Source organism: Phymastichus coffea, unplaced genomic scaffold (genome assembly GCF_024137745.1).
Source record: "Phymastichus coffea isolate CEN01 unplaced genomic scaffold, Cenicafe_Pcof_1.1 PCOF00135, whole genome shotgun sequence".
NCBI classification, from domain to species: domain Eukaryota; kingdom Metazoa; phylum Arthropoda; class Insecta; order Hymenoptera; family Eulophidae; genus Phymastichus; species Phymastichus coffea.
Window position 1 is genome coordinate 348,916 of NW_026706946.1, and position 26,556 is coordinate 375,471.

At 39.1% G+C, this 26,556-nt stretch overlaps 5 protein-coding genes across 5 annotated transcripts; 1 reads left to right on the forward strand and 4 right to left on the reverse strand.

Moving 5' to 3' along the window:
- Nucleotides 1-2,283: 2,283 nt before the first annotated feature.
- Nucleotides 2,284-6,159, reverse strand: LOC131671790 (heparan-alpha-glucosaminide N-acetyltransferase-like). The gene is made up of 11 exons (XM_058948514.1): nt 6,043-6,159; nt 5,832-5,965; nt 5,642-5,760; nt 5,405-5,552; nt 4,564-4,768; nt 4,319-4,486; nt 4,134-4,246; nt 3,887-4,056; nt 3,337-3,511; nt 3,157-3,269; nt 2,284-2,486 (listed from the first exon to the last, which is right to left on the reverse strand). Exons 1-11 carry the CDS (start codon nt 6,157-6,159, stop codon nt 2,305-2,307), a joined length of 1,644 nt encoding a protein of 547 aa, XP_058804497.1. The 3' UTR covers nt 2,284-2,304.
- A 7,663-nt stretch (nt 6,160-13,822) lies between these two features.
- LOC131671791 (histidine-rich glycoprotein-like) lies at nt 13,823-15,525 on the reverse strand. The gene is made up of 3 exons (XM_058948515.1): nt 15,210-15,525; nt 14,900-15,126; nt 13,823-14,365 (listed from the first exon to the last, which is right to left on the reverse strand). The coding sequence occupies exons 1-3, from the start codon at nt 15,523-15,525 to the stop codon at nt 13,823-13,825; spliced, it is 1,086 nt and encodes a 361-aa protein (XP_058804498.1).
- A 780-nt stretch (nt 15,526-16,305) lies between these two features.
- LOC131671792 (histidine-rich glycoprotein-like) lies at nt 16,306-17,952 on the reverse strand. The gene is made up of 2 exons (XM_058948516.1): nt 17,397-17,952; nt 16,306-16,919 (listed from the first exon to the last, which is right to left on the reverse strand). Exons 1-2 carry the CDS (start codon nt 17,950-17,952, stop codon nt 16,432-16,434), a joined length of 1,044 nt encoding a protein of 347 aa, XP_058804499.1. The 3' UTR covers nt 16,306-16,431.
- Nucleotides 17,953-22,713: 4,761 nt separating this feature from the next.
- On the forward strand, nt 22,714-23,771 carry LOC131671793 (uncharacterized). Its single transcript, XM_058948517.1, has 3 exons — nt 22,714-22,803; nt 22,997-23,499; nt 23,576-23,771. The coding sequence occupies exons 1-3, from the start codon at nt 22,714-22,716 to the stop codon at nt 23,769-23,771; spliced, it is 789 nt and encodes a 262-aa protein (XP_058804500.1).
- Nucleotides 23,772-25,779: 2,008 nt separating this feature from the next.
- On the reverse strand, nt 25,780-26,526 carry LOC131671794 (histidine-rich glycoprotein-like). The gene has a single exon (XM_058948518.1). The coding sequence runs from the start codon at nt 26,524-26,526 to the stop codon at nt 25,780-25,782; it is 747 nt and encodes a 248-aa protein (XP_058804501.1).
- Between the last annotated feature and the right edge of the window lie 30 nt (nt 26,527-26,556).

Here is a 26,556-nt window from a genome sequence, read left to right on the forward strand (position 1 = left end):
TCTCCCTCTCGCATTTTTCATTAGTCCGCACGTACGAATCTCATTTTCCGTATAGCTTTGACGTCGCTGATTTTTCAAGACCCTTTAATCAACTCGAAATTGCTCGTTCCATTTCTCTTTCTGCCAAGCAGAATGCATCCTAATGACTTCTTACTCTCCGGATTGCAATTTTGCCCCAAGAAGGAGAAACGTCTTGGCACGCGTGCGCGCAAGCTTTAATTGTTTTCTTGCAGAGCCGCCGCCGCCGCCACCGCGTGTCTTTATCGCGCGTCGCGTCTTCTTTCTTTCTTCGCGAGCTTTTTGGCAAGCTGCTCGGCCCTCGTAAATTCTACGGATAATTCTAACGCGTGCGAGCCCGAGTTAACCTACATAAAGAGCAGTTGATTTATTGTCCACACTCAGAGAAGAAAAGAACTTCCAAAAGCATTATGGCTCCAGCACAAAAATCAATGTACATATCTGTAAACACTATTACTTGACTTGAACTTTTTGCTTATTAGAAAAAACTACAATAAACCCGAATCAATGCAACGTATGTCCGCAAACAAGTGTTTTCATTCCAGCAGTTTGCTATAGCATGATCGTATATAATTTACTATGAGTACGTAAATTGAGTTTTTAAACAACATAACGATCGACTGCCACATAAAAATATAAAAGTAATCAAGCTAACATATCCGAAAAGTAGTTAAGTTTTAAACACGTATGCTTTACCTAGACGAATCATCGTAAAATTTTGAGAGAGGGCGAGGAGAACGGGTCAGTCGTGCACTCTAGACAAGATTCAGTGCTTGTCACGTAGCGCACGGGACCAGATTATCGGATTTTCCCACGAGCTTTTGCTTGCCCGCGCCCCTCGCTCTTTGTCTCTCGCACACATACATAAGAAAAATTAAGAGCCGGGAAAAAGTGAGAGAAAGCCAGCGCATGCGAGGCCCCTAATGGAAAGGAAGCATCGTTATAATGTTTGATTATTCTTTGGCGGGTAGAGATAGAGAGAGAGAGAGAGAGGCCTAAAACAAAGCCAATTTGCTCACGAGCGAAAAACGAAAATAGCTCTCGGTCTCTCTCGAGCTTACGCGCGAACAAACAAAAGCTGGAACAGCGCGAGCGTGCACAGCAAAAGAACGAGAGTTGGTAGTTAATTTTCGCGCTGCTCGAAAACTTTCCGTTCTCGCTCGCGAGAAAGCGAATAATTGAGTCTAATTAGAGACGTGCTTACGAGAAAGAGAGTGAGCTTGATATGTTTACGCAACGGAAAAAGGGCGATGTTCTCTCAAAGTCGAGACATGCAGTTTCTTGTAGTAGCTGTAGTCCTGTAGTCTTTGGCACGCGCGCACGATAACTCCATTAAAAAGTGGGAGAACGAATAACGCTATTTAATTAACGAAAGCACTCAGTGGAGGGAAAGAGAGAGAGTTTTTCTGTGGCAAAAATTACGACAATACTCGGCGCAGTAATCGGCTCGCTTTTCCGCGTCATTTACGTACCTCGGAGCGTTATTCCATTATGCCGCGATTTTCACTGAGCGTACTTTTTTTCTCCTTTTCACGCCCCTTCGATTCTTCCTCAATCAGCTCGAGGAATATTTTTTTTTCTTTTCGTAGATGGTAAATTCTTTCTCTCTCCTTTCTACGCGCGAGTGCGCGAGAGGCGAGCTTTGAGAATTGAAATAAATCCACGCTGGATTAAACGTGGGAATTGGAAATTATTGGATGACTGTTATCGGCGTGATGAAAACAAAAGTAAGAGTAGTATTTGCTTTTGAGAGAGAAATTCCACAATCAGTCGGTCGAACCTTTTTCTTCCAACGGATAAAGGTTTTTAATATTCAGGAAGTAGTTTCGTCATCAAATTGGATATCATTTCAGTTTTTCTATCGCAGAACTCAAATGAATTTCTTATGACACGGCAAAGCATTGGATTAGCCAAATTATACCATTATCAAAATGGGGTCAGCGCCATACTCGTTATTAAAACAGATTTTGCATATACAATAAAAGCTTACCTGATTTTTTGTACAATTAAAGAAGATTGTATTTCTAAACGGTAATAAAAACTTTTCCTTTTGGCTAGCTCATCTAATTATTATAGAGTAGATAATATATTTTCTTCTAATAATGCGATTGATCTTAAATTGGATAATATAAAAGTTTTTTGTAAGTTTACATAAAAGTTTGCCAATAAAGCGATAAAACAATTTGTACGATAGAAGAAAAAAGAAAAAGGCATCATTTATTCACAAAAAAATTGTTATCGTGAAAGTCTACATAGCCTCGAGGCTGCATTCTTGTTCTTTATTTTTTATAGTGTCACATAAATTTTTTTCCGATGAAGCACGTAAGCTATGCAAGTCCACAACGCAACACACCATAAACATTCAGCAAGTAGCCAGCCGTGCGTGTTCATCTTAGCGATTTTCCAATGGAACGGAAACATTTGGTAGCAGACCTGATGTCCCACATACATCACTAAAGCGTTCATACCTGGAAAATTTTCGCATCGACAACTTTTACTACTTCTTCTACCCCTCCTCCTCCGCATTCAATTCAATATAATCTATTTTACGATGGATATATATATATATATATACACACTTTGTGTTTCTGATTTTATTTAATATAAACGATATTAAAGAAAAATCAACGTCGCAAAGACTTAAACTATTTAATAATTTACACCGTGAATATGTATGTTTATAGCTAACATTTTTTAACATTGTCGTTAAAAAAAAGAGAATAGAAAGCCACATAATAAATATTTTATTTGCATAAGTCGATAGCGTTTTATGAACCATCGAATCTCTTATGTGTATCGATTTCAAATTTATTCTTACGATTTTACTAGTACATCAACTACAAAGAAAAACAATAGACAATAAATAGTAGAACCTCCAACGCTAAGTATAGTTTTAAAGAATACTTCGCTGTATAGCGCTATTTCACGTAATTCATGCATAACTGACCATAGGTGCAAAATTAATACATCAGTAGGACCTGCAGAATTAAATATCCTTGAAATCCCCAAACAATTAGTCTTCCCGCAAGAGTAGTGTCAAGCATCAATTGAATGGTCAAGAGAGTTCTCTCTCTCTCTCTCTCTCTCTCTCTCTCTCTCTCTCTCTCTCTTTCTCTTGGTGTAGTAAATTTAACATACCCGGAATCCTGAATGGGCCACCCTCCCACACGGTGACCACATCGACCAGTAGATAGCAGACCATGAGCAATCCAAGCGAAAAGCACGTGGTTACCATAACGAAGGATATTGACCTACGAAGAGAAAAAATGAGGAGATCGATGACATATTTTTTACAAGTTACTTTCTTTCTCGCAGTACCATAAATTTTTATTAATAGGAACATTGCCAAAAATGTGCAAAGCAACGCCAAAGAGGCCAAGTATCAATGCCCAACTGAGCCAACGTATAAACCGCTCCTTCCATCTCGTGAAATCTCGAAGTGTCTGGCCTGCTTGGATGCCCAGGAACACTTGGAATATCGAGGTAAGCGAGCCTGTGAACGAGCATGGAAAAAATTCTTTTCTCTTTATTTTTTCCAGCAATGATTTCTTTAAGGGTCGAAGTTGAATAAAATTTTTTTGTAGGGCTATACTTTACTCGCTGGTTGATTGGTTTCTAAAGTGTTTTATCTTTTCTTTCATTATAATTTTCATTTTTAACAAGTTTGTAAATAATTTAATCAACACTTGCAAAAACTTGTTTTCTATAATAACAAAATACAATTCGACAAAAATGTATCTGTCAAGGAAAACCTATATATGATCGCAGTATCAATTCAACATTTGCGGCGCAGTTAATACTTATTGCATAAGGTAGCGAGTGAGCAAGAGTAGTGCTGGAAGGACAGTGAAATGCAAATAAGACATACCCAACACTCCTTCGGGATCGAAAGGACCAGATCCGTAAACGCCATCAGCAGTAGTATGCTGATAAATGTGGTCGACGCCCAGTATAATTTTGTCGACGTAACCTGTAGCCCCACCGGTGCAGTTTAAGTACTTACCGTTCTCGTGGCGACCACCAGGACCGAAGTAACCTCTTTTTACAATTATTTAACAAAAAAGAAAAAGAAAATTAGTCATTTGAGAACAATAATTTAATAGACGTTATATTACTTTGAGCAACCAGGTACAGGCAAACTGAAGGCAATAGCACAGTAAATAGCAAGAACGATGAAAGCCACAACCCATTGCGGCATTAATATGAGTACATCCCGTATAACAGAATCCTACGCTAACAAAAAAACTCGAAAGCTTTACGCACATAAATTCTTTTTCTTTTTCTATTGTTTTTTAAATACCTTGAAGGGTTGTTTGTCTATCCGTAAAGCCAAGGTGTATACGCTTGCGGTTACGAAATAACAGACACTGAAACGCTGCAGTACCCCGAAAATCCGAATACGCTCGAGTTGCATATTTCCATTGAGAGTATTGAGAGAGAGACCTATGAAGAATAAATAGAAGCTGCGCTGCAAAAAGCATGCAAGAAGGAAGGATCAAGTCTCGCGGAAGGAAAATAAAATTTTACACATCTACCGTCGCATACCTTAACGATAGCCCACAAGAGTTGACGGCGCGTTGTCCCACGAGATAGTTGAGACGAAACGGATAATGGAATACATACACCCATAATCCACAGGAAACATGGGAACACCAAGTCTCCAATGTATAGCCCATCCCAAGTTACATGCCCGAGGATCACGTAACTGCCAGCTCCACCATTTACAAAAATCATCAGCACGATACAAATTCTGTAAAATTTTTTTCGCTTGCAAAGCTTCTTAAATCAACTGCCAACTCTATTGCATTCATTGCTAACTTTACATCCACTCGACAGTGTTGATTAGTTTAACGTTGCCGGATAAGTACTCTCGACTTTCAAAAGTTTCTAAGAACGTTGGGGTGAAAGTTTAGTAGGAAATGCAACGAGCGAACGTCAAGTAGTCTAAATCTCTGGAGATAAAATTTATTAGAATTCCAACAAAAAATTAAGAAAATAAGTGAGCGATATAATTTTGTAAACTTGGCAATGTAAATACATAATGTTTGTGGCTGTTTATTAATACATCTGATAATTTGATAATATTATGGTATATCAACATCTACATATATAAAATAACTGCATTTAATTAATTTTACATTTTTTTTAACTATGCAGGAAAAACATTTACGTTAAATATATATCTAATATTTGATCGTACTCTGAACTTGTCCATGCATTGTAATTCAGTGTCATTTTTTAAGCTAGAAATGAGCGCCTGTCGCTACCCATCAGCATTATCATTATACGTATGCATCAAACACTCATAAAATATTTTAGCATGCTAATATTAACTCAGAAGCTAAGATCACTTGATGAATTATTCTTGAATATTTTTCAAGCATACCCTCTGACGGTGTCGAGCGAACGAATTCTTTGTTTGACAGGTGCACTTTGTGCTGTTATATTTGCTTCATGTATCGAGCGTCGAATCCGCTTTAAGATGGACAAGCCAACGAGTAGCAAGATAATTGATCCAAATGCAATTGCCAGTGCTGAAAAAGCAGTCAACACGACAGTTGAAACAAATTATTTGACGCAGTTAATTGATCGTTCGATCGCTCAAACCAGCAATTTCACTTACTAACATATTGGTTTATCGGCTCTCTATAATTCACCAGATTACAAGTACTATTTTGATCAACAACCAGCTCGTAAATCCCATATTGTTCCACATTAGGTTTCAGCTGACAATAAACTCCTCTGAAATTTTACACTTTTAGCCATCAACAGAATACAGTTAGCTGATGATAATTTTTTTTCGCGAAGCTTACTCTTCCTGCGCAGCGGAAATGTATTTTTCGCTTCCATCGGTTTCAATAATCCTCCATAGCTGCTCTCTCGCAGTGTTTATTGTAATGTTTAACGCTCGAACTGGTGTTATTTCGGCTATCCTAGTGTAAGGACACTGTGGCAGTCAATAAATAACGTGACGATAGTCTAATCAGTGGATTCGAATCTTGTTATTCGATGATGATTACTCACCAGTGCACAATCGGATGACAGCGTGTATAACCAGAGATTTGGATTATTAACTTCATTGTTCACTGTTACACAGGCTTCATCGAGATTTAACTCATCGTATTCACAATTTAAGGTCATTATAGATTTATTCATTATCGATCGGATTGTATAAAAATAACGCTTACAATTGTCATTCGACTTTTGTTTGTTTTAGGCGCATGTAACACTTTTTCAATCACCAAATCTCATATTTATTGGATTTTTCATCACTCACTATAATATTACTGTTTATATTGTTGAAACCAATTTGTATCATAGATCTAACGTTTATATCGTTGACGACTGGCCAAGTTTGAAGAGTGATAACCTAAATCCATGCTCTCCCCACTTTTTTACGCTCCGATCGAAGAATTACGGAACTGGCTAACTTATACTGTTGTATCGCGCGGACTGACTGGTTTTTATATAACTGATGCGTGTGCAGAGACTAGTGTACGAGCTGGAAAAGTGAAAGTTGCAGCGTTCGGCTCTTCTTCTCTGTTAAATGAGGACACAACAAATTACAAAATAATAAGTTAATGAAACGTTAGTATAAAGAATAGAATATATGAACAAATTATCCTTTATTATCTGATAAAATTATGTCAAATGTTATTGTCATTAAAATTGTAATTTTTGATTTTTTATGAAAAATAACGAATATTTATAGCAATATAGCCGCATGACGTCATAATTGATAATCGATAAGTTTGCTACTTATCTATATGGTTGTATACGATAATGACGTGCATTTGATAGTAGCTTATGTTGATCGAGGTTTATTTTAAAAAATTGAAACTTTCAAAAATAAATATATCATCATTACTTTGGCCCCGTAGACGTAACTATGATTACTAATAATTGTATATTTTCTTAACCCATTAAAGCCCACGCTAAGACTGGTTGAGATAGCGACAAACAAACTGTGCTATCTTTTGCATAAGTGAAAAATAAAATATACGTATTTTTTTTTATGTTATTTTCAATTGTTTATAACAAATTATTTAAACAAATTACAAAAAAATTCATAATTATCAAAATCTAAATGCGGGAATCGATTCTGGAGGTGAAATCAAGACGAAAACCTATATAACACTTTTTTGTCAGAATTCAATTTGTTAGTGTAACGTAGGAATAAACAATTGCATGTTGGGGAGAAAAAGTGACCATGTCAAGTCCCAAGCAAAATCTATCTGGAATAGCAAAAAATAAACTGTGCTATCCTTTGCATAAGTGAAAAATAAAATATATATATTTTTTCTTATGTCATTTGCAATTGTTTATAACAAATTATTTAAACAAATTACAAAAAAATTCATAATTTTCAAAATCTGAATGCGGAAATCGATTCGGGGGATAAAATTGAGATGAAAACCTATATAACACTTTTTTGTCAGAGTTCAATTTGATATCTTTATGTAGAAATAAACTATTGACAAATAAGTGTTTTCATTCTCACACATGGTATCTGGAATCATATCAGTATTTTTTACTGATAAATTTTGAGATCTTATACTGTAATTGGATAAGTTTATTTCATTTCGTAAATCCTTCCGTGTTAGAGATCACGTTTGAGTGGCGGGCTAACGGTTGAAAACATTTATACATTGGATCTATTCTTTGAAATAATAATTTCGGAAAACTTTTAGTTTTTATTTTGTTCTAAATTGGTAACGTTACTGATAATGCCGAGACGGAGAATTAGCGATCTACCAAATTTAGTTGAAGATTCTGATAGTGATGAAGGTCAACATATTGATATAGCATTCATTCCTAATGAATATGAAAGTTCAGATGGAGATTCGGACGGTGATCCAAATGAAGATACATTATCAAATGAATTACCATCAGGTTCTTACGAACATGTTAAAAGTACATACACAAGTACTCAGAAATTGTTGGAACCGAATCATAAGTACAGTTGGAAAAATGATGCTTTGAATGATATTTCTCCGCATGTCGAGAGCAACTTCAATATTTCACCTATTTCATCATTGCAATCCAAAAATGCTTTTGAGTTGTTTGAGGTTTTCTTTTCGAAATCAATGAAAAACCATATCATTGAAGCCACTTCTGAAAATCATTTTGATTTATGTATGGATGATCTAGAAAAATTTATTACAATCATAATGATTACTATCTTCAATTCTAGAAAAAGTATTCGTGATTACTGGTCAAAAAAGCGAATACTTCAGTGTCCAGTAATTGCGGAACTTATGTCTAGAAATAATTTCGTTGCCATAAAAAAGAACATACGATTCTATAAACTTCAAGAAACTGATCAAAATGATAAAGTCTGGAAGGTTAGAACTCTGTATGATATGTTTCGTGAGAATTGTATGCAATTTGGTTTCTTTGACTATAATTTATCAATAGATGAGATAATGGTAAAATACTTTGGTAGGTTTGGTATCAAGCAATGTATAAGGAATAAACCCATTAGATTTGGAATAAAAGAATGGGCAGTCTGTTCTTCTGATGGGTATATATATGATCTTGATATTTACACTGGTAAATCAGGAATCGATGAACGAAATCCTTTAGTTGCCGTTGGTTTAGGGTCTAGAGTGGTGATAAAGTTACTTTCGAATTTATTAGAAAAAACACAGAGAGAAGAACTGAAAAAGTATCATATTTATTTTGACAACTTTTTCACAAACCCAGATCTTATGATTCATTTGAAAAAAAATGGTTTATCGGCGACAGGAACTGTTCGGCATAATCGTGTGAAAGTGAAAGTCGAAATGCCAAAAAAAGCTAAAAGAGGATACACTATTTCAATGCATGAAGTGAATTCAAAATTGAATTATATTACAGTTATGGACTCAAAGCCAGTATCGATTCTCTCTTCGAAATATGGAAATGAACCAAAAGTTGAAATGCAGAGATGGCAGGAATCATCGAAAAAATCTATTCTTTTTCCTCATTGTTTCTCTATGTATAATGAACACATGGGTGGCGTCGATCTACATGATCAACACTGTAATGCTTTGATGCCTACAATTCGAAGTAAGAAATGGACATGGTGCCTTGTATTACGGCTCATCCAAGCATCCTTAGCAAACGCTACAGTGATTTACAATAAGTTACATCCAGACGAAAGAAAAGGTTCCAAAGATATTGTTCAAGAAGTTTGTGAATATTATATTGACAAGTTATCTTCCAAACGTCCCCCCAAACGACAGAAACAGAGTGAAACTTCATCCCAAGAACACGTGATGAAACATGGGAGTCTTAGGAAATGTGGAATTTCAACATGTCGGACAAGAACGGAATGGTATTGTGAGAAATGTTCTATGCCTGTTTGCAAAAGTCATAAAGAAGGACATGGCAATGAACAATAATTCAATCCCACCGATTATATTTACAATAATTCATGCCAATATTGATGGGTAAATACAATAATTAGCTTCATTTTATACGATTTTTTGAAACACTCTCAGGAGGCCGAATGTTTCTTCCTTCATTACAATAACTAATTGGCCTCTGACAGAAAAGTGTTATATAGGTTTTCGTCTAAACTTTACCCCCAGAATCGATTTCCGCATTCAGATTTTGAAAATTATAAATTTTTTTATAATTTGTTTAAATAGTTTGTTATAAACAATTGCAAATGACATAAGAAAAAATATATATATTTTATTTTTCACTTATGCAAAGGATAGCACAGTTTATTTTTTGCTATTCCAGATAGATTTTGCTTGGGACTTGACATGGTCACTTTTTCTCCCCAACATGCAATAGTTTATTCCTACGTTACACTAACAAATTGAATTCTGACAAAAAAGTGTTATATAGGTTTTCGTCTTGATTTCACCTCCAGAATCGATTCCCGCATTTAGATTTTGATAATTATGAATTTTTTTGTAATTTGTTTAAATAATTTGTTATAAACAATTGAAAATAACATAAAAAAAAATACGTATATTTTATTTTTCACTTATGCAAAAGATAGCACAGTTTGTTTGTCGCTATCTCAACCAGTCTTAGCGTGGGCTTTAATGGGTTAATGAAAAAGTAAAGAAGAGACAAAAACACTATGATATTTTTATAACAAACAGTAATTTGCTTATTTACAATGATATCTCCAAAGCTGATCGTAAACATCCCATTTGTTGATAAAACATCAACATCAGTGTAGGACGAGGGTAGTGGGCAATGAAAATATCAGAGGTACATTTATTTCGTGCAGAGAACACGTAGAACGCGCAAAGTTTGCTGTAGTGTACACAAGAGTAATGCATCGGATAAACTGGCGAAAAAAAGGCAAAGATGGAGAAGAGTACACGAGTACATACCTGTATAGGTAATATTATGTCAGGAGCATAGAAGAAGAAGATTGAAATCCCAATTCACAGTGAATATATAGCATATATAACAAAAAATCAAGAAAATTTATTGTACTGCTTCTCTTTCTCTAGAAGTAGCACAGGGTTCTTTGTTGGGATGCCCACTATTTAGTTATGTCAATGACTTGCGACATATGCTGAACGAGCGAAACATGAAACACATTATCTAACGTTGGTAAGAATAATAAATAAAAATTCAAGTATATAAGAGAACTTTTAGCTTGGCATCATTTTGTCCACCGTTTTTCTTGCTGCTGCTGTGTAACTCTTCGTGCGAATTTCGTTTTCTCTGTGAAAATGAAAGAAACCCTGCCTGTGAAACAATGAACTTTTTATTTGAGTCAAGCGAAACCAATCGAACGCTAGCTTGGCGTGACAACTGTTGAACAAGAGAAAGAGCGTTTGAAAAGCAGCAGCGGAAAAGTCGAGCTGCTTTTTTTTCTTTCTTTCTCTATCGAGGCATTATTTACAATTTTAGCAGCGAGGAAAGTATGTATGTACACAATGGTTGCTTCAACCACCCGCACTGCCGCGCGACGCAATTGTTTGCGTCTCGTTATTATTTTTCCTGCACTGCTAACGTGTCGCTTTTATTTCTCGCACTGGCAGCCACAAGTAAAAAGATCTTCGTGATGGATAAAGACAAACTAAGTGTGTGGGGGAGGATGGACTAATGGAATCTTTTGTTGATTGGAAGAAACTATATGCTTTTGTGTTTGCATTTCAACAATAATGTAAAATATCCAGACTTTAATTTTCCAATTGTCGCGAAACTTTACACGTCGATGTAATTCACCAGAAAAGAACATTTAGCTGCTTGTGTTTTTAACAGTTCAGGAAGTAAGGTGTCCATAGTTTTATTCGCTGATTCTTATTTAGTGATTGACTGATAAGTAGAAAATCTCAAGCGAAATTTCTTCTGAAGCTTGGCGTTAAGTAGCAATAATGAATTGGGATAGTAATTTTATCTACGTCATTGTTCAAAAAATGACCAAGAATCAGTGGATAACGCAATCGATAAAAACCTTTTGTTTTACATTTTTCTTTCTCTATTTCATTATTCTACACCACAGTGCTATTCAGTAAATCAACCGTGCAGTCGGGATTTTATACGCAAAAATAAGTACTTTTACAATTAAAAACACCGAAAGTGGAATTGGGTTGCGTTATTTTTGGTTCAATAAGAAATATTGCTTTATTCGTCTGTTCTTTACATAGCCATAGAAACAATAACACTGCCGTCTTAAGATTTTGTAATTCGTTTAAAATAAACGATTGAATGCCACTACAGCATCGTAGTACATTTTTTGTTTGGATAGTCTCTATCGTTTGTAAAGTAAATTTGGAATACCTGCCGAATGTAATATCAATAATAGAAGACATAAAAAATAACTAGGCTTATGCACCCTCCTAGCACGTATAAATAAAACTTTCATCATCACTCAAATTATTTATAGCATATCATTTTTCCGACAAGGAATTCTCCATATACCATTAACATTTTTATGATATAAAAACTGTGTGTCAAGAATGCCGAAAGGCATGAAAACTTACAACTCATGTCATGGCACTTTTGTGTATTTCAAATATATATGCAGTCAAATTTTTAAAGATGCAGGCGCCACGAAAAATTCAGCAATCACTTTGTTTCATACGCAGGTCAACTGGTGAATTCAATTGTTTGCGAAATGATGCCACATACTTCGATAATCAAATTACTTTGCGTGCAATCAAAAGAAAAAAAAACGAAGCAGCAGGGCTGCCCTTTGAGCGTGAAATTTGAATTCCGTTCCGATGGATCCATTTTACATCCAACAAAATCCAATTAATTTTTAGGTGCAATTTCAATGAAATTCCATTATACAATATGCTACCGCGTAACAAAAAGTGGAATATCGAATATTGTGTGTAGGTGTGTGTGTGTGTGTGTATTGCCAATGTAATCAGCTGTAAACGACGTTAAATAAATTGCCAATGTAATCAACTATAAATCTATGCTGATCGCGTTATTATCTGTAACGATCTTGGAAATGTACGCAGATATTCAGATGATTAAGTGTAAGTCGACTGCGCGTTCCGTTGGAGACAACCCTAGTCCTATAGTCGACTATCAAGTCGAAGAGGCACATGCCACGGACTCTGCGCTATAGCTGCCGCTACTGCTGCTGCTCTCGAGGGCGAATTCAGGAGACTCTCAAGTTTTGCCTCGGCTCGCGAGTTATGTCAGAAGCCGGCAAACTCTATACTCGAAGGAATTCCTATTCAATTTAACATAACATCGCTGCTACTGCATCTGCACGAGCTCGCTGTGTGTCAGCTAATCCCTCCTCTCTCGTGCGCGTGGATATGCCAAGCGTCTTCTCTCTCTCTCTCTCTCTCTCTCTCTCTCTCTCTCTCTCTCTCTCTCTCTCTCTCTCTCTCTCTCTCTGTCTTGTGCGCGCAACGACTTACGCTCTCGTTCTACTAATTGAAATTATGTGCGGCTCAACCGTTACCGAACACCGACACGTCTGTCGGCTTGCGTCTGCATTTCTATAACTCCCACGTTTTTCTTCTTTTTAGCAATGAGTTTGATACTTAACATGTTTGGGAGAATTGCGCGTCACATAAACTTGTCCTCGCGATAAAATATCTATACGTGTACTGAGTTTGGTGTATTTAGCATGCGTAAAAACTTGGGCTAATGTAGGACTTTTTCGCTGAAAAGAATGAGAGATAAATCAAAAAAGTCGCTAGAACTGCATTGGCGTTAACTAGCTCTCTTAAACGAGAGGTAATCCGCGACTTTTCAAACTTTGTATTTTCTTCATCGCCAAAACTTTTCATTTGGAACGTCGACTGCGAATTCGATTCTCATTTCAATTTAATTTCAAATGATGCTTGTTTCCAAGCTACCAGCCAAACAAGAAGTCGTCAATTCTCTCATTCAACAAGTATATACCTGCGAAATTCTCCATTTCCGATCGGATTCTCATCAAAGATTTCTAAAGAAAAGATCTAAATTTCAGTCCTGTAGTTAAAGTTAAACCCAATAGCCAAGTAGGTGAAACAAACGACTCGTCAAACTGCGGCACGTCATTATCGTCAACGCGTGGGAACACGACAGTCGAAAACAAGTCGCTCGCACGCTCTCTCTGTCTCTCTCTCTCTCTCTCTCCCTCCTCTCTTCTCCCCTATTTTCAATTGAAATTTCGTGGTTCTACACCCGCCTTGCCTGCCAATCAGCAGGTGATCGGCCGGAAAATTGCTATAGGGCGTGATAATCGCTTGGCGATCGATCAAACAAAGACAAGGCCATTATACTCTTACTCGTATACTCTCTTCTGTCTTTATTCTCATAGTAAAAAAGTTGAAAAAAGGTATAAAAAATAGAAAACACTAAATCTGTGGTTTAGGAAGAAGTATGTTATGCGTTAGTGATGCGAGTGCGAGGACTGGTCGTTGTGTTGCGACGACTCGTGTTGAGCTTCTCTGTGTGCGTTAGCTTGGTGTTGATGATGCTGTTTGACGCCGTGTTCTCGATCGTGTCCCTGTGTGACACCGTATTGATGGCCATTAACGAACAAACCTTTTTCGGCCTTGTCAGCCTGCTCGTAAGCGGCGTCTACAAACTCGGTTTTCTTGTGCTCGGCCTCATTCTTAGCGTGCTTGTGATCCTCCTGATTGTATTTCTCTTGATGGGCGTCGTGATACTCGTCGTCGTAGAAACTCGTATCCTTCTTATACTCATCCTTGTGATAGATATTGTGGTAACCCGTCGTCTTGTGTCCCTTCTTGTGTCCATCGCTTTTCGTGAAATGATCACCTTTTGCGCCCTGCGCTGATTCTTCGTGTGCCGCGTAATGCTTATCTTCGTCTTCGTGGCCTCTTTTTAGAGATGCTTTTTCATATTCATTACCTGACTTTTCTTCTTTTTTACTATCACTTTTCTCGCCTTTGTCGAATTCCTCAATTACCTGAGAATAAATAAATAAATTATGATTTTTTGAATAAACAAAGATCGGCAAATTTATGTTAGAATTCTTGTAAAATTTAGACGATAATGTATTCGACACTGGACTTAAAAATAATTTTTATGATATCTATTGACAACTTTCTGCACATCACATTATTTACCACTTTAAACCTATAATTTTAGTTTACAATTGCGGCTGCTTGCAAAATAGTTGTAGATAAGTTATTTACAGATATCCTACGATATTACTTAATGTTACATGACACCTATAAAGGGAATTGAAACTAATTTCATTTCATTGATATTCCAAAGACGAAGGACTTATATTATTGGAAAGCATATTTCAAAGTATTGCAAGATTTTTATAGACTTCCAATATGGAATAGAAAGGTTCAAGATATATGTAACCATTAGTGAATTATTTAAGAAAGCGCTTAATAATCCTTTGTTCTTGGAATCTTTGATGACATACAGTAATATATAACAATACTATGACATTCAATGATTAAAAAAACATTAATTAATGGTTATATACCTTGTAACCCTTAGAAGCTTCGTGTTCTCCACTAGACTCATGCTTCTCATGCGATTTTTCTCCCTTTTCCACGTGCTTCTCCTCGTGATCATCGTCCAACAAATCATCCGTATCCTCATGATGATGATGATGATTATCGAAAGTAATCGGTTTGTGTTCATCGACATCGATATTCGAAAAATGCTTTCGTCTTAGACCATGTCCGAAACCATCAAGTCCACTGCCAACTATAACAACATGTTCTTATTTTCTCGCAGGGATCTCTGGAGAATTAGAACGCGATCATTAGAGCGATGCGACTGAAACCTACCTCCAGTGACAAAACTGCCAACTCGATATTTGGTTGGGAAATTGAAACCGCCAACAGCACCACCATGAAAGTCGAAACTCCGAAACCTACTTGGTCTAAAGTCATCCAACGACGTGGCATCGTCGTTGTCGCTATCGGCGCTACTCTGTCTGTAGCTATAACTGGACGCCACCTTGAGATCCTTGGTCGTCGAACTCTCTTGTTTCTTCTGCTCGTCCGTTGCGGCTGCAGCTGCAGCTGCTTTGGGTATCTCCTTGCCGAGTGCCGCCGGCGCTGGCAGCAGTAGTACTGCGAAAGTCAGCAGGATCCTCGTCATCGTTATATCGCGCGCCAATACGTCTCTAAACGTGTATTTTATAGTCAGAGTGAAGGCCTCATTACCAACTGGCCGAAACACATCCGCAGAGATTTCTTTTAGTCACACCTCGATACTCAAACATGCGCGAAGGACATGACTTCAGACTTGCGGTGCGTACACATCGACTATTATGCAAGTACGCAACCTTCTCTTTCTCTCCCTCTCTCTTTCTCTCTTTTTTATCTTTCGTCTTCACACCTCAAATTTCACGAGCTTTTGATATGCACTTCAACGGGTTGATGGAATCGCTTTTTTTTTGTTTTAAAAGCAGAAATCATTTGATTTGGACTGAAATGATAACGAGAACGCAAAAGCAAAGATAGGTACTCATATATATTCTTTTGATTATCAGCTCTTCACGTGTAAAAGTTGGTTCTATTTTCTGTTTAGAATATATTATTGTCAGCATTTAGCTCCACTTGGATTGTATAATTAAGCTGGATTATTTTAATAAGTTAGGAATCAGGTGTACAATCGTTAGGATTATTATAAATTATTATTTATTGGAGTCATATAAAAAAGTACACAAGTTTATCAGATTTTGAATTAAACATTAGCTGTTTTATTTTTTTCAACCCTTTCACTGCTGTTATGTAATGGAAAAGGTAAATATTTATACTTAATTGATAAAAAACGTAAAAAATAATTTTGTTACAAGCAAAATTTGACACTATACACACAATATAAGACATAATAAAAAAAAAAATAACAAAACATTTGCCACGTATAATCTTGACGCACGTCATTGACACTCGATGAGTAAGTATCTATCTACAAAGAGGAAAGTGAAAAAAAATAACACGAGCTTACTAACAAGAAACTAGTTGTGTGATAAAAAAGAAAATGCAAAAAGAGAAAATATTCCTATCGATATCCATGTCCTTGTTTATATCCATGTTGACTGGCGTAACGTTTGCCACCTGTGCTATCATAATCGGCATGATGTTGTCTATAGGAATCTTTACCTTGAGCACCCTTATGTCCGTGTTTCGAGCTAACATCATGACCTTTCTCAAAATGTCCTTGTTGTCCTCTTCTCGCGAAATCGTAACCAGCATCGTGCTTACCATCTTTTTCATAACCACCTGCCTCGTCCGTATGATGAGCGTCATAAGCGCCGTATTTCTCGTAATGTCCACCATCGTGATCTTCATCGTAGAAATCAGTATCTTTCTTGTACTCGTCCTTGTGATAAACGTTATGAAACCCGGTGACGCGGTGACCTTTTTTCTGATAGGACTTATTGCCGTAGTTGGTGCCTTGTTGACCGACCTCCGATTTGTCGTGAGAGTCGAAGCGAGTGTCCGTCTCCTCGTGACCACCTTGATGACCTGCTTCGTTCTTGTATTCCCCTGAAATCAATTGATTTATAAAATTGACGTTTATTTAATTAATTTATAGTGCATTTCGGAATTTCTTAGTTATTTAATCATTATCGATAGACATACTAAATAGTTATTGAATTAGATGAAAATCAGATCAGAGAGATCTCGGTACAATAATAGATACATAAAAGTTGATTGCCCTGCAGACAACCTATGAAATCTAGCTGAATAGGAGCTATGCAGTTCGATCGGGTCGGAGCTATGTTAGAGTCGTTTCACAAGAACAGTTACTTTCATTTATACTTCAGTGTTGCTCTCGGAGAAGATAAAAAATTCATATTAATTTCAGCGAACTAGAAGCTAAAAGAAATTGAATTGATATCGCGGGTATCGCTGCACTGTAATCCGAGAAATCTATGAAGCCTTGCATAAAGTTGCAATATGTTTCCTGCAGGAGTATAAAATTAACCGATAACAAAAGCTCACGCAACGCGAGACGCTCACCATCGTTATGATCAGCCTCGTGATGAACATTATCAGCCTCGTCGCGGCTGTGAAAGCTGCCATAATCCTTTTCACCCTTTTCACCGTGCACCAAGTTATCTTGCGCGTTGTGGTCAGTGCCACCGGCTTCTTCGAAAGATTCTTCATCCCCGTCATCTCCGTGAGGATGCTGATGATAATGACCATGTGAATAAGGTTCAACGATTGCCGGTACTGCCGGTGATGGCGGTGGTGGTACAAGATATGCTTGAGGATAGTAAGGTGGCAAAGGCACATCGTAATCTCCGTATGTCTGATAAAATGGATAAGCGTCATGCGATGGCGCATAAGCGTCGCCTTCGTACGGCAAGCCAGCCGAACTACCAGTGTGAGTGGTATATTGCACGAATGACACTGGTGCTCCGTGCTGCTGCTCGTAAGCGTAGCCAGTTTCAGAGCCGTCTTGGTCGGACATTCGCATCTTTGCTATTACCATGCGTTCCACTTGTTTGACTGGATTCGCCGTTGCATAGACCAATAGCATGACGAGAAAAAGCATTCGAGCCACTTGCTTCATTGTTTAACTCTCGGTATCTGCTTCGGCGAGCCTTAAAGTTATTGCTAATCAATTGAAAAATCATCTAAATCAATTAAATATATCGAAAATTTGATTGCTTAAATTATCAACGAGCCTTGCTTCACGTTATCATGTATGATTACTCAGGGAATTTCAATAGGCGTATTTTATCGAGGTGGATGCTACGCATTTCGATCATCTGATTCGTAGCACTTTCAAGCCTTCCATAGGTACTGGAGTTTTCACTCATTTGGTAATTTATGGTAAGCTTGAATAAAATTAAAGACTAATTTCACGAGAGTGAAAACATTATAAATGCTCATCGATTTATTTAATGCAGATTACAAGCTTCGACATTCCACTTGGACGAAATAACATTGAATGACAAGCGTAAAACTGAATTCATACAATAATTCATCATGCAAGTCCAATCATACAACAAGGCAAACAAGAATAATCTAACTTTATGGTGCTCACGCGCCAACAGAACTTACCTTATTTAATGAGATATTCAGTGCGTGACACAGGGACACGCGCAGATGTTGAAGGCGCAAGCGGTGACGACGAGGCCCTTTTGTAAGAGCACCCCTTTTGCTCGTAAATCGTTTTGGTGCAGCGCAGAATACACACAGAGACACACACCTCAACGACAGGAGCGGATAGAAACGCAGACAGAGAACGAGGATGTGTGCGTATATATGTGTGTGTGTATATATATATATATATATTTATTTATACAAGAGTTATGCAGAGAGTGAAAAGCCCAAGTGGAGCAGACGGTCAGTTGTCGTGGGCTTTATACTGAATCGCGCTAGAGAATATGTAGTGTAGGCATATATATGGGGGCAGGGCATAGGCGAGAAAACCAAGGCCTGCGTGTGATAGCGAATGTCGAACATACTTCACGGTCGACGTCGGCGATTCAAGTATGACCTCAACTGCCATTGACAGTGTGCTCAGCACCAGCAGCACATTCCTCTATTGGCCTCAACTTCATTGTGCAACGTGACCATTAAGCTCGCCCTTCCCTTTTTCCTATTTCTCTTTTTTTTTCTTTTTTTTCTTTTTTATCGCTTTTTCCGATTTCGACATTGCGAGGGGCAAACCTTTACTGCTACTGCTGTCGCGCTATCGTCGCGGAGTTTTACTCTGCGCCTATCGCTTATAGTTGGACTTACGTGGTACTGCTCAAGCTTCCCGATAGTAATTGCTGCTTTTTTATCTCTATTTTTAACTTGTCCGCTAGTAAAAGTTGTGGCATTATCTTTTGGTTGGCAATTTTTGAGTGCGCAAATCGTATAATGCAATGAGGCATGTCATTAAATACATTCTATTTTCAGTATTCGCATTACGTGATTTGAGTTCGTCTATAATACAGCTGTAGATAATGATGACGATGAACATTCTGACATAAATGTTTAAGTAAGTCTTTATAATTAAATTACTTTTCTCAAAATTTATTATAAATCCAAATAGTTGTAGGTATCTCCTGGTGCTTATACATAGATATTGCGGTTCTACGTGCTTTGCTGAGCCAAATCTACGTTGAAAAAAAACGTCTTCTGTCAAATATTCTTGTTGCTATTCTCTTCAAATTGCAATTTACGCAGGCGTTTCATAAAAAAAGAATTGCGATATTAGAAAAATATACTGATAGAAGTTTTTCATATTACAAGCACTTGCGACGTCCAGCATAGTCATTTCGATAAAAAGTTGGAAAGCATACGCGTACATACTCGTATGTTTGAATACTAAATTCTGTGTCTGCATTGTTCCATCCTAAAATTCCGATTGGACACATTCGCTATGGTATATGTGTAATGTTTTTCCTTGCTGCTCCTCCTCGATTTGTTTACTGAGAAATTTCAAATGTTCAATAACAGAAACTTTTATACTTTCGTAAAAAGTCTTATCCATCGCGTGTATGAATGTTGAAACTAGAAAAGCGTCTAGTTGAAATTTGCAGAGTGCAACATGCATGTGAGCATATGATTTGATGAAGTGAATAGTGAACTTGGTAATACCGCGAAAGCCGAGAATATAATTCACGATTGAGCGTTAATGAATAAATTGTATGATTTCAGTGAGCATTGAAAGTAACGTTAATGAACGTATTGCCGAGAACGTAAACCATAGCACTGGAAATTTGCCGTCAACTGTTTATACGAATTTAAGCATAATAACGGGAAAGTTGCAGCAGAAATATCAAACATTCATCGATAAAAACGAGCAGGCTTATCTTAATGTAAATACAATCACGCAGATAGTTTCGCAAACGAAATTGACACGAGAAAATAAGCTGCACATTTATGCCTCTCTCGCGCAATTTCAATAGTAAAAAGGAGAGCGAGGTGGTGGAGATTGAACAACAATATTGTGAACGAAAGTATCGACAAAGAAGAGGCGAAAAAATAAGCCCACAGCGCGCATGAATCCCGACACAGGCTGTACGGCAGGCACAGCTAATGAAAGAATAATAGGAAAGTAATGGAGAACGAGCAGAGCACTGCGCAACTGTAACGCTCCATTAGGCGGTGCGCTATAAAAGCGACGACGAAATTTCTTGCTCGGGTAGTGCGCATTCTAACGTTTTCACCATGAGACGATTCACGAGGACTCTGTTACTGTTAGTCAGTCTGGTGGCTACTATCAGCGCGTTTGCCATCGACAGCAGCAAGAAGGACGCCGAGAAAGATTTTGACTTTGAATTCGACGAATTTGCCGGCGAATCATCGTCCTCCGTGGATACTACTTCTGGTACGTCGAGTGCTGCTGCGAGTAGCGAAGAGAACGAAGAAGATGACGAATTGGAACCGCATGCTGAGATGTTACCAGCGAATTTCGAGAATGTGAAGCCACCGGGTGTCGACCACATGGAGATGACTAGAGAGGTTGTACCTAATGCTAAAATGACGAGAGAATATCAGGGCAAGATGGTCGAGGTGTAGAACCCATTTCGTATATTTCGTTTATTCCGTTTATTTCGTTTATTTCGTTTATTTCGTTTATTTCGTTTATTTCGTTTATTTCGTTTATTTTGTTGTCTACAGGCAGCATAAGACTGATCGATGCTTTTGTTCTTGTATATTTATCGACACACTAAATAAAGTAGATTACACTTTCATTTATATACACGAGTTCCCTTCACTTCTTTTTCGCTGACGTTAAAGTACACTGTTTCTCCTGCGCGCTGTATCTAATTGCTGTTGCTTCTTTTCTTGAAAGCAATTGCAGGCGTTCAATGTCCGACTGTACACAGAATTCTATTAAATATCGTTTCTGCCTTTTTTCATTCAGCCAATGCTATGGGCGATATGTTTAGCAGTGTTATTCTATACCTTTGACGGTAGCAACGAATGGTATACATCGACTAAAAATCATTCATGGTGCATACTGTACATCGAAACTCTCAATACTGAGATTGCTGTTGTCTACATGGCAACCGCAGCTGTAAAATTATAAAGCATGAATATCCAATTTCGAGAATAAACAGAACATAAAGTGCTGCCATAATGTGTAACTGTGTACAATTTTGCATGTCTATGCGCAATTCAAATTTTGTTAAAATGATCAATAATAAAGTTTTATTTGAATAAAAACTCAATCATTAAAATAATTCATTTAATGGCTCCTCAGCTAGCGGACGACGGCGAATATAAGAAACAACAAGGTGAAAGTAATTGCACGGCAGCGTATTTCCTCGAACAGTTCTTGGAGCGCTCTGTAATGTCATTGTGCAAAGACTCATTACGTAATTTCATTAAATAAGAAAAAAATACAAGTGAACGCATAGAAAGCTCCACATCGAAATTAGAGGGAACTTGAAAAGAAATTACGAGTCAGCCCGCATCCCCGCATCAGCATTCCGCCGCGAGCGCGATAATTAACGCTTTTCCCCCATTCGAATTCCAATCAAAATATAAGTTTCGGAGGCATCGATCGCACGGCGCTCGGCGAAAATTCGAAAATTATAATGTGGACCATTCGGAAGGATATTGCAGTTTGATAGGACTGTAGTCGGCATTTTGACCATAGCTGAGCATCGCGTTAATGACACACGCACACTCACTTCTTCGCGGCGGCAACAGCAACTGCAGCCTGTTTACACGTCGAGCGTTGCGAGCGCTTGATTAATGGACATTAATAATGCTCTCATTGTCTAGCGCGCGAACTCTGATATATTGCTTACCTCGGCGACGCTCAATTATGTAGTAAGCCCGTGCGCCTGCGCGCACCTAACTTTTCTTTCGACTCCACTCTTTTGCTGCTCTCGCTGCGATTATAGTGCAGTACGTATGCAGATCAGCAAGTTGTGCCGTTTCCATCATAAATCACGCGGACGGCTAGTATGCGGCAGCTCCTTATTGATTATCGAGCGTCTTCTGTCGAAAACTTTTAGACCCGAGCCGACCGACCGACGCACACACACACACACACACACACACACACACACACACACGTGCGCCGCACAGCCGCCGTATAGCAGCAAGTTTCTTGTTTTTTTTTAACCTCTTTTTCCCAACCGAGAAAAAAGTGGCAATGTCGGCTTGTGAATACGTAATCAAATCCCAGTATGTCTCGTTGCTGCCTACCGGTATTGGCCGATCCGCAGAGGACTTGTACTATGTGGAGGATACGGAAGTTGTAACTGCCTGCTGCTGCTAGCTGCGCGTATAGCGAGCAAGCGATGTACATTGCCGCTCTCCCTTTTCTCCTTTCGAAATTCTCAACGAGTTGTGTACGAACGAAGCGTCAAAAATAATGGCAAAAATGTTGACGAGGCTGCTTTCGGCAAGCACCGCTGCGAGAATTCGTGGCCCCGTGCGCAACCTCTTCTGCCCGTCTAAGCAGGTACGAGTGTCGACGTTCATCGCCGTTGTGGATCGCTTCAGCTTAAATTTAGCCTTTTCATTAGAAATGAAAATTGAATTATTAACCCAACCCAACCGACTTTCGTTCTTCTGGAATATTCTACCTAACTAAACATTCGCATGGCAGACATATGGAAATACGTTGAGGTAACTGTTATTCGATCCTCCTACAGCCAGCAGAGTATCAAGTCCGACTGGCCTATCCATGTGATTACGATCGCGTTATGGGATTCATGGTGGAGACATACTTCAGCAGTGAGCCATCGTTGGTAAACGCAGGTTTAGCCAGCCAACTGACTCCGACGTTAATGCATCAAATGTACTCGGCGATTGGCGGTGGAATGACGATCATAATCGAGGACAGACATACGAATTGCGTGGTCGGAGCATCGGTGAACGTGGATATGCGTCGCGAGGACGTCGGCAAGCAAGAGAAACTAGCCGCCTCGTGCGCCGAGTGCAAGAGAGTCAAGGATCTGTTGGCTTTCTACGCGTTCTGTTCGAGGCAGTGCGATCCGTGGAGGAATTACTGCGTGGACAGACTGTTCGAGTGTGCTTACGTAGCCGTGCATCCCAAACATCAAGGCAAAGGCTTGGCAAAGAGACTCGTCGAGGAGAGCTGGGTACTCGCTAGGGACACTGCTTACCGACTGTTTCGCATAGACTGCACCAGCAGGTCGGTTGGTCCCGTCATTCAATAATCAACTCTAGCCAATGTGAAGCAAGAGAAAACGGAGGCATTTCGTTTGTAGCTACACGACACGTCTGGCCGAGAGCTTCGGCTGGCAATGCGTGTTTCGGATGCCGTACTGTCGTTACATCGCCGACGGCGGTGAGTTCGTCTTTACGAGGATCGTACCACCGCACACGGAGATGCGTATATTCGTCGATCAGTTGAATCACTACGACACGTATTATCCACCAACGAAGAAGCGAAGTAAAAGCTAGAAAAATGTCAGAGCGTGCGAGAGCCAGAAAATAATTTCCTGCGACGACGTGACGTAGCAACAGCAGCAGCGGTAGACTTTGACTCATCTCGCGCGTTATTTGCTCTTGCTCTCGAGGACAGAGTAATTAAAGTTCGGGGAGTAGTTTACTTCAATCTCTGCCGCTCTCTCTCTCTCTCTCTCTCTCTCGCTCACTCTCTCGCAATTGCGAGGCATGTTTGCGGAACGTACTGCAAACTCTCGTGTGCTGCCTTCTCTCTATCCTATCTCTCTCTCTCTCTCTCGCTCGCTCGCTCGCTAGTGTCCATCCTGACTCTCCGATGACTACCAAGCACGCGTTCTCGTATGAAAATGCTTTTAACTTTCAAGATAAGCGATGTCCCCTCTCTTCCATCATAAAATAGACCTAGCTAATTATAAATGTTGCCGGGCGTGTGGATTAAACGTCGGTCTTTTTTTTACTCTTTCGCTGCTGGCTTATTTTACGGAGATATGAAACACAACGCTCTTTAAACCTGAACTTTTCATTCGGTTTTAACTTCATTCTAATTAAAGCTTCTTTTGTCACTATCATATCTTGCAGATTTTTTTAATTCTTGCTTTTTTAAACATATATTTTTCTAAGCTGTCCAGTCGTAATTAATTGCAATTTTTGAAAAGTGGACAACTAAAAAGTGTAAAAATGTAAATTTTAGAAAAAATAAATCTGTTCTTTTGTGTCAAAATAAATGAAATTTTCAAGAGAAAAAATCGGAATAACAAATTTTCCCAAGCTCGCGATCGAATTATCGGCCTGGCGCACACGAGCGCAAACATGCAATTACTCACGTGCCGAGGGGCGCTTGCGAATTAATTATCGCGTCGATTAATAAAAGCTCGATGAGGGGGTATAAGCTAAAACCAAAAATACATCATCGCCCTCTTCGCGCATTCTCTTTTTCTCTCGCAATAATTACGCGTAAAAAGTAATGTGTACAGTCTCTCTCTCTCTCTCTCTCTCTCTCTCTCTCTCTCTCTCTCTCTCTCTCTCTCTCTCTCTCTCTCTCTCTCTCTCGCTCGCATGTAGGCTATAACAAATTAATCGTGAGTTATCGTCCGGGAAATAGATTACACCGAGTAGCGAGAGAGGCGCATGCGAAAAATCTTGAATTATACGCGCAGCGTTCGATACAGCAGTGTGGTTTTACGACGAAAACTTGGTCCGACCGATAAATCGATATTATGACTAGCTAGATTTATGGCATCCACGTAAGAGAGAATGAAATGGAAAAAAGAGGCCAGCGGTTCCAACACGGTTTCCGTGCATAATGGACAAAGAGAGCGGGGAAAGAGAGTGAGGCGACAAAATCCAATTGTTTCGCCGGTCAGAGCACACTGTCCGGTGCACCTGCTCGAGGTTTAAATTTCAACGAGGCCGACCAACTTCCATCTCTCCCTCTCTCCCTCTGTCTCTCATCTCGCTGCTTCTCTTGGTGTGGCTCGTCGATGTTGTCTTTTTGGTTTATTTACTGCGCGCAAGCCCACCCAGACGACTTTTGCCACGGTTGAGGAGAGAGAGAAACAAAGCCTTATTTTCGCCTTCGTCCCCTTTTTGGCCGGAGTCAACGCTTGCTGGTTTTCGCACTCTTATCTCCTTCAAGTTCCCTCTCTACTCCCTTGCTAATCCCTTTAGAATAATTTAACTAAATATTTATTGTCGTTGCAAGAGAATGTTCTTTGAAGAGGCCCCCGCGCTCTTTCTCCAGTTTAAATCATCAACAAAAATAGCATTTCAAGATAGAGCGGTAAAAGAAACATAGCATTCTGCGTCAGAGTTCATTTGTAAAAAGTTATTTAATACACTTCATTTGTCGTCTTTACAAAATTGCGTGCGTCGCTTATTCACAATTCAATTGCTTAGAGTACAGTAACAACATCGGTACATTGGTAGATGCGTGTGCTTTGTTCGCTCGGACTATATTAACACAAAGAGATAACAAGTAGAAATGCAAAGAGGACAGAATTGAAAATCAGTGGCCCTTCTTGTGGTGCCAGTGCTTGTGATCCTCGTGTCCGCCCTTCTTGCCGTAACTGTGATGATGATGATGATGATCGTCGTGACCACCTTCTTTCTTGTGACCCTTGTGATCGTGATGATGATGGCCCTTCTCGTGATGGCCCTTCTTACCGTGATGACCCTCATGGTGACCCTTGTGGTGGTGGCCCTTCTTATGGTGGCCGCCCTTTTTGTGATGATGCTCGTGATGATGGCCACCGTGATCCTCGTGGTGACCGTGATCGTGGTGCTCGTCGTAGAACTCCTTGTCCTTCTTGAACTCGTCTAGCTTGTGAATTTCATGGTGACCCTTGGTACTGTGACCCTTGCCAAAGTGGCCCTTCTCGTGGAACTTGTGTCCCTTCTCGCCCTTTTCGCCTTTGTGATGCTCATGATGATAGCCATCGTCGTGATGGTGATGCTTCTTGTGACCATCTTCCTCGTCGTAATGGTGATGGTGACCCTCCTTGTCATGATGACCCTTCTCACCCTTGTGATGTTCGTGGTGATGTTTGTAACCTTTGTGTCCCTTGTCGCCGTGCTCGTGGTGATGATCCTCGTGCGACTCACCACCGTGGCCCTCCTCGTGGTGATGACCCTTGTGATGATGGGACGCGGCTGGCAACAGATCGTACGCCTCGAGCTCGGGTAATGTTATTCGACGCGCCTTCGAGCAAGCGAAGGCGATTAACGCCACAACTAGCATGTACCACAGTCTCATCTCGTCGGTGCCTCGGTCGCTATCCGTCTG

What these genes read in the sequence shown, in the direction of transcription:
- LOC131671791 (XM_058948515.1), bottom strand. Translation starts at nt 15,525, where the DNA reads ATGACGAGGATCCTGCTGACTTTCGCAGTACTACTGCTGCCAGCGCCG. An exon ending in TGGCAGTTTTGTCACTGGAG is followed by an intron (nt 15,127 to 15,209) that starts GTAGGTTTCAGT and finishes ATGTTGTTATAG; the next exon opens with TTGGCAGTGGACTTGATGGT. An exon ending in AAGCTTCTAAGGGTTACAAG is followed by an intron (nt 14,366 to 14,899) that starts GTATATAACCAT and finishes ATTTATTCTCAG; the next exon opens with GTAATTGAGGAATTCGACAA.
- LOC131671792 (XM_058948516.1), bottom strand. Translation starts at nt 17,952, where the DNA reads ATGAAGCAAGTGGCTCGAATGCTTTTTCTCGTCATGCTATTGGTCTAT. An exon ending in CGAGGCTGATCATAACGATG is followed by an intron (nt 16,920 to 17,396) that starts GTGAGCGTCTCG and finishes AATTGATTTCAG; the next exon opens with GGGAATACAAGAACGAAGCA.
- LOC131671790 (XM_058948514.1), bottom strand. Translation starts at nt 6,159, where the DNA reads ATGACCTTAAATTGTGAATACGATGAGTTAAATCTCGATGAAGCCTGT. An exon ending in GCCGATAAACCAATATGTTA is followed by an intron (nt 5,553 to 5,641) that starts GTAAGTGAAATT and finishes CTGCTTTTTCAG; the next exon opens with CACTGGCAATTGCATTTGGA. An exon ending in CCTGTACCTGGTTGCTCAAA is followed by an intron (nt 4,057 to 4,133) that starts GTAATATAACGT and finishes AATTGTAAAAAG; the next exon opens with AGGTTACTTCGGTCCTGGTG.
- LOC131671794 (XM_058948518.1), bottom strand. Translation starts at nt 26,526, where the DNA reads ATGAGACTGTGGTACATGCTAGTTGTGGCGTTAATCGCCTTCGCTTGC.
- LOC131671793 (XM_058948517.1), top strand. Translation starts at nt 22,714, where the DNA reads ATGGCAAAAATGTTGACGAGGCTGCTTTCGGCAAGCACCGCTGCGAGA. An exon ending in TCTTCTGCCCGTCTAAGCAG is followed by an intron (nt 22,804 to 22,996) that starts GTACGAGTGTCG and finishes ATCCTCCTACAG; the next exon opens with CCAGCAGAGTATCAAGTCCG. An exon ending in CGCATAGACTGCACCAGCAG is followed by an intron (nt 23,500 to 23,575) that starts GTCGGTTGGTCC and finishes TTTCGTTTGTAG; the next exon opens with CTACACGACACGTCTGGCCG.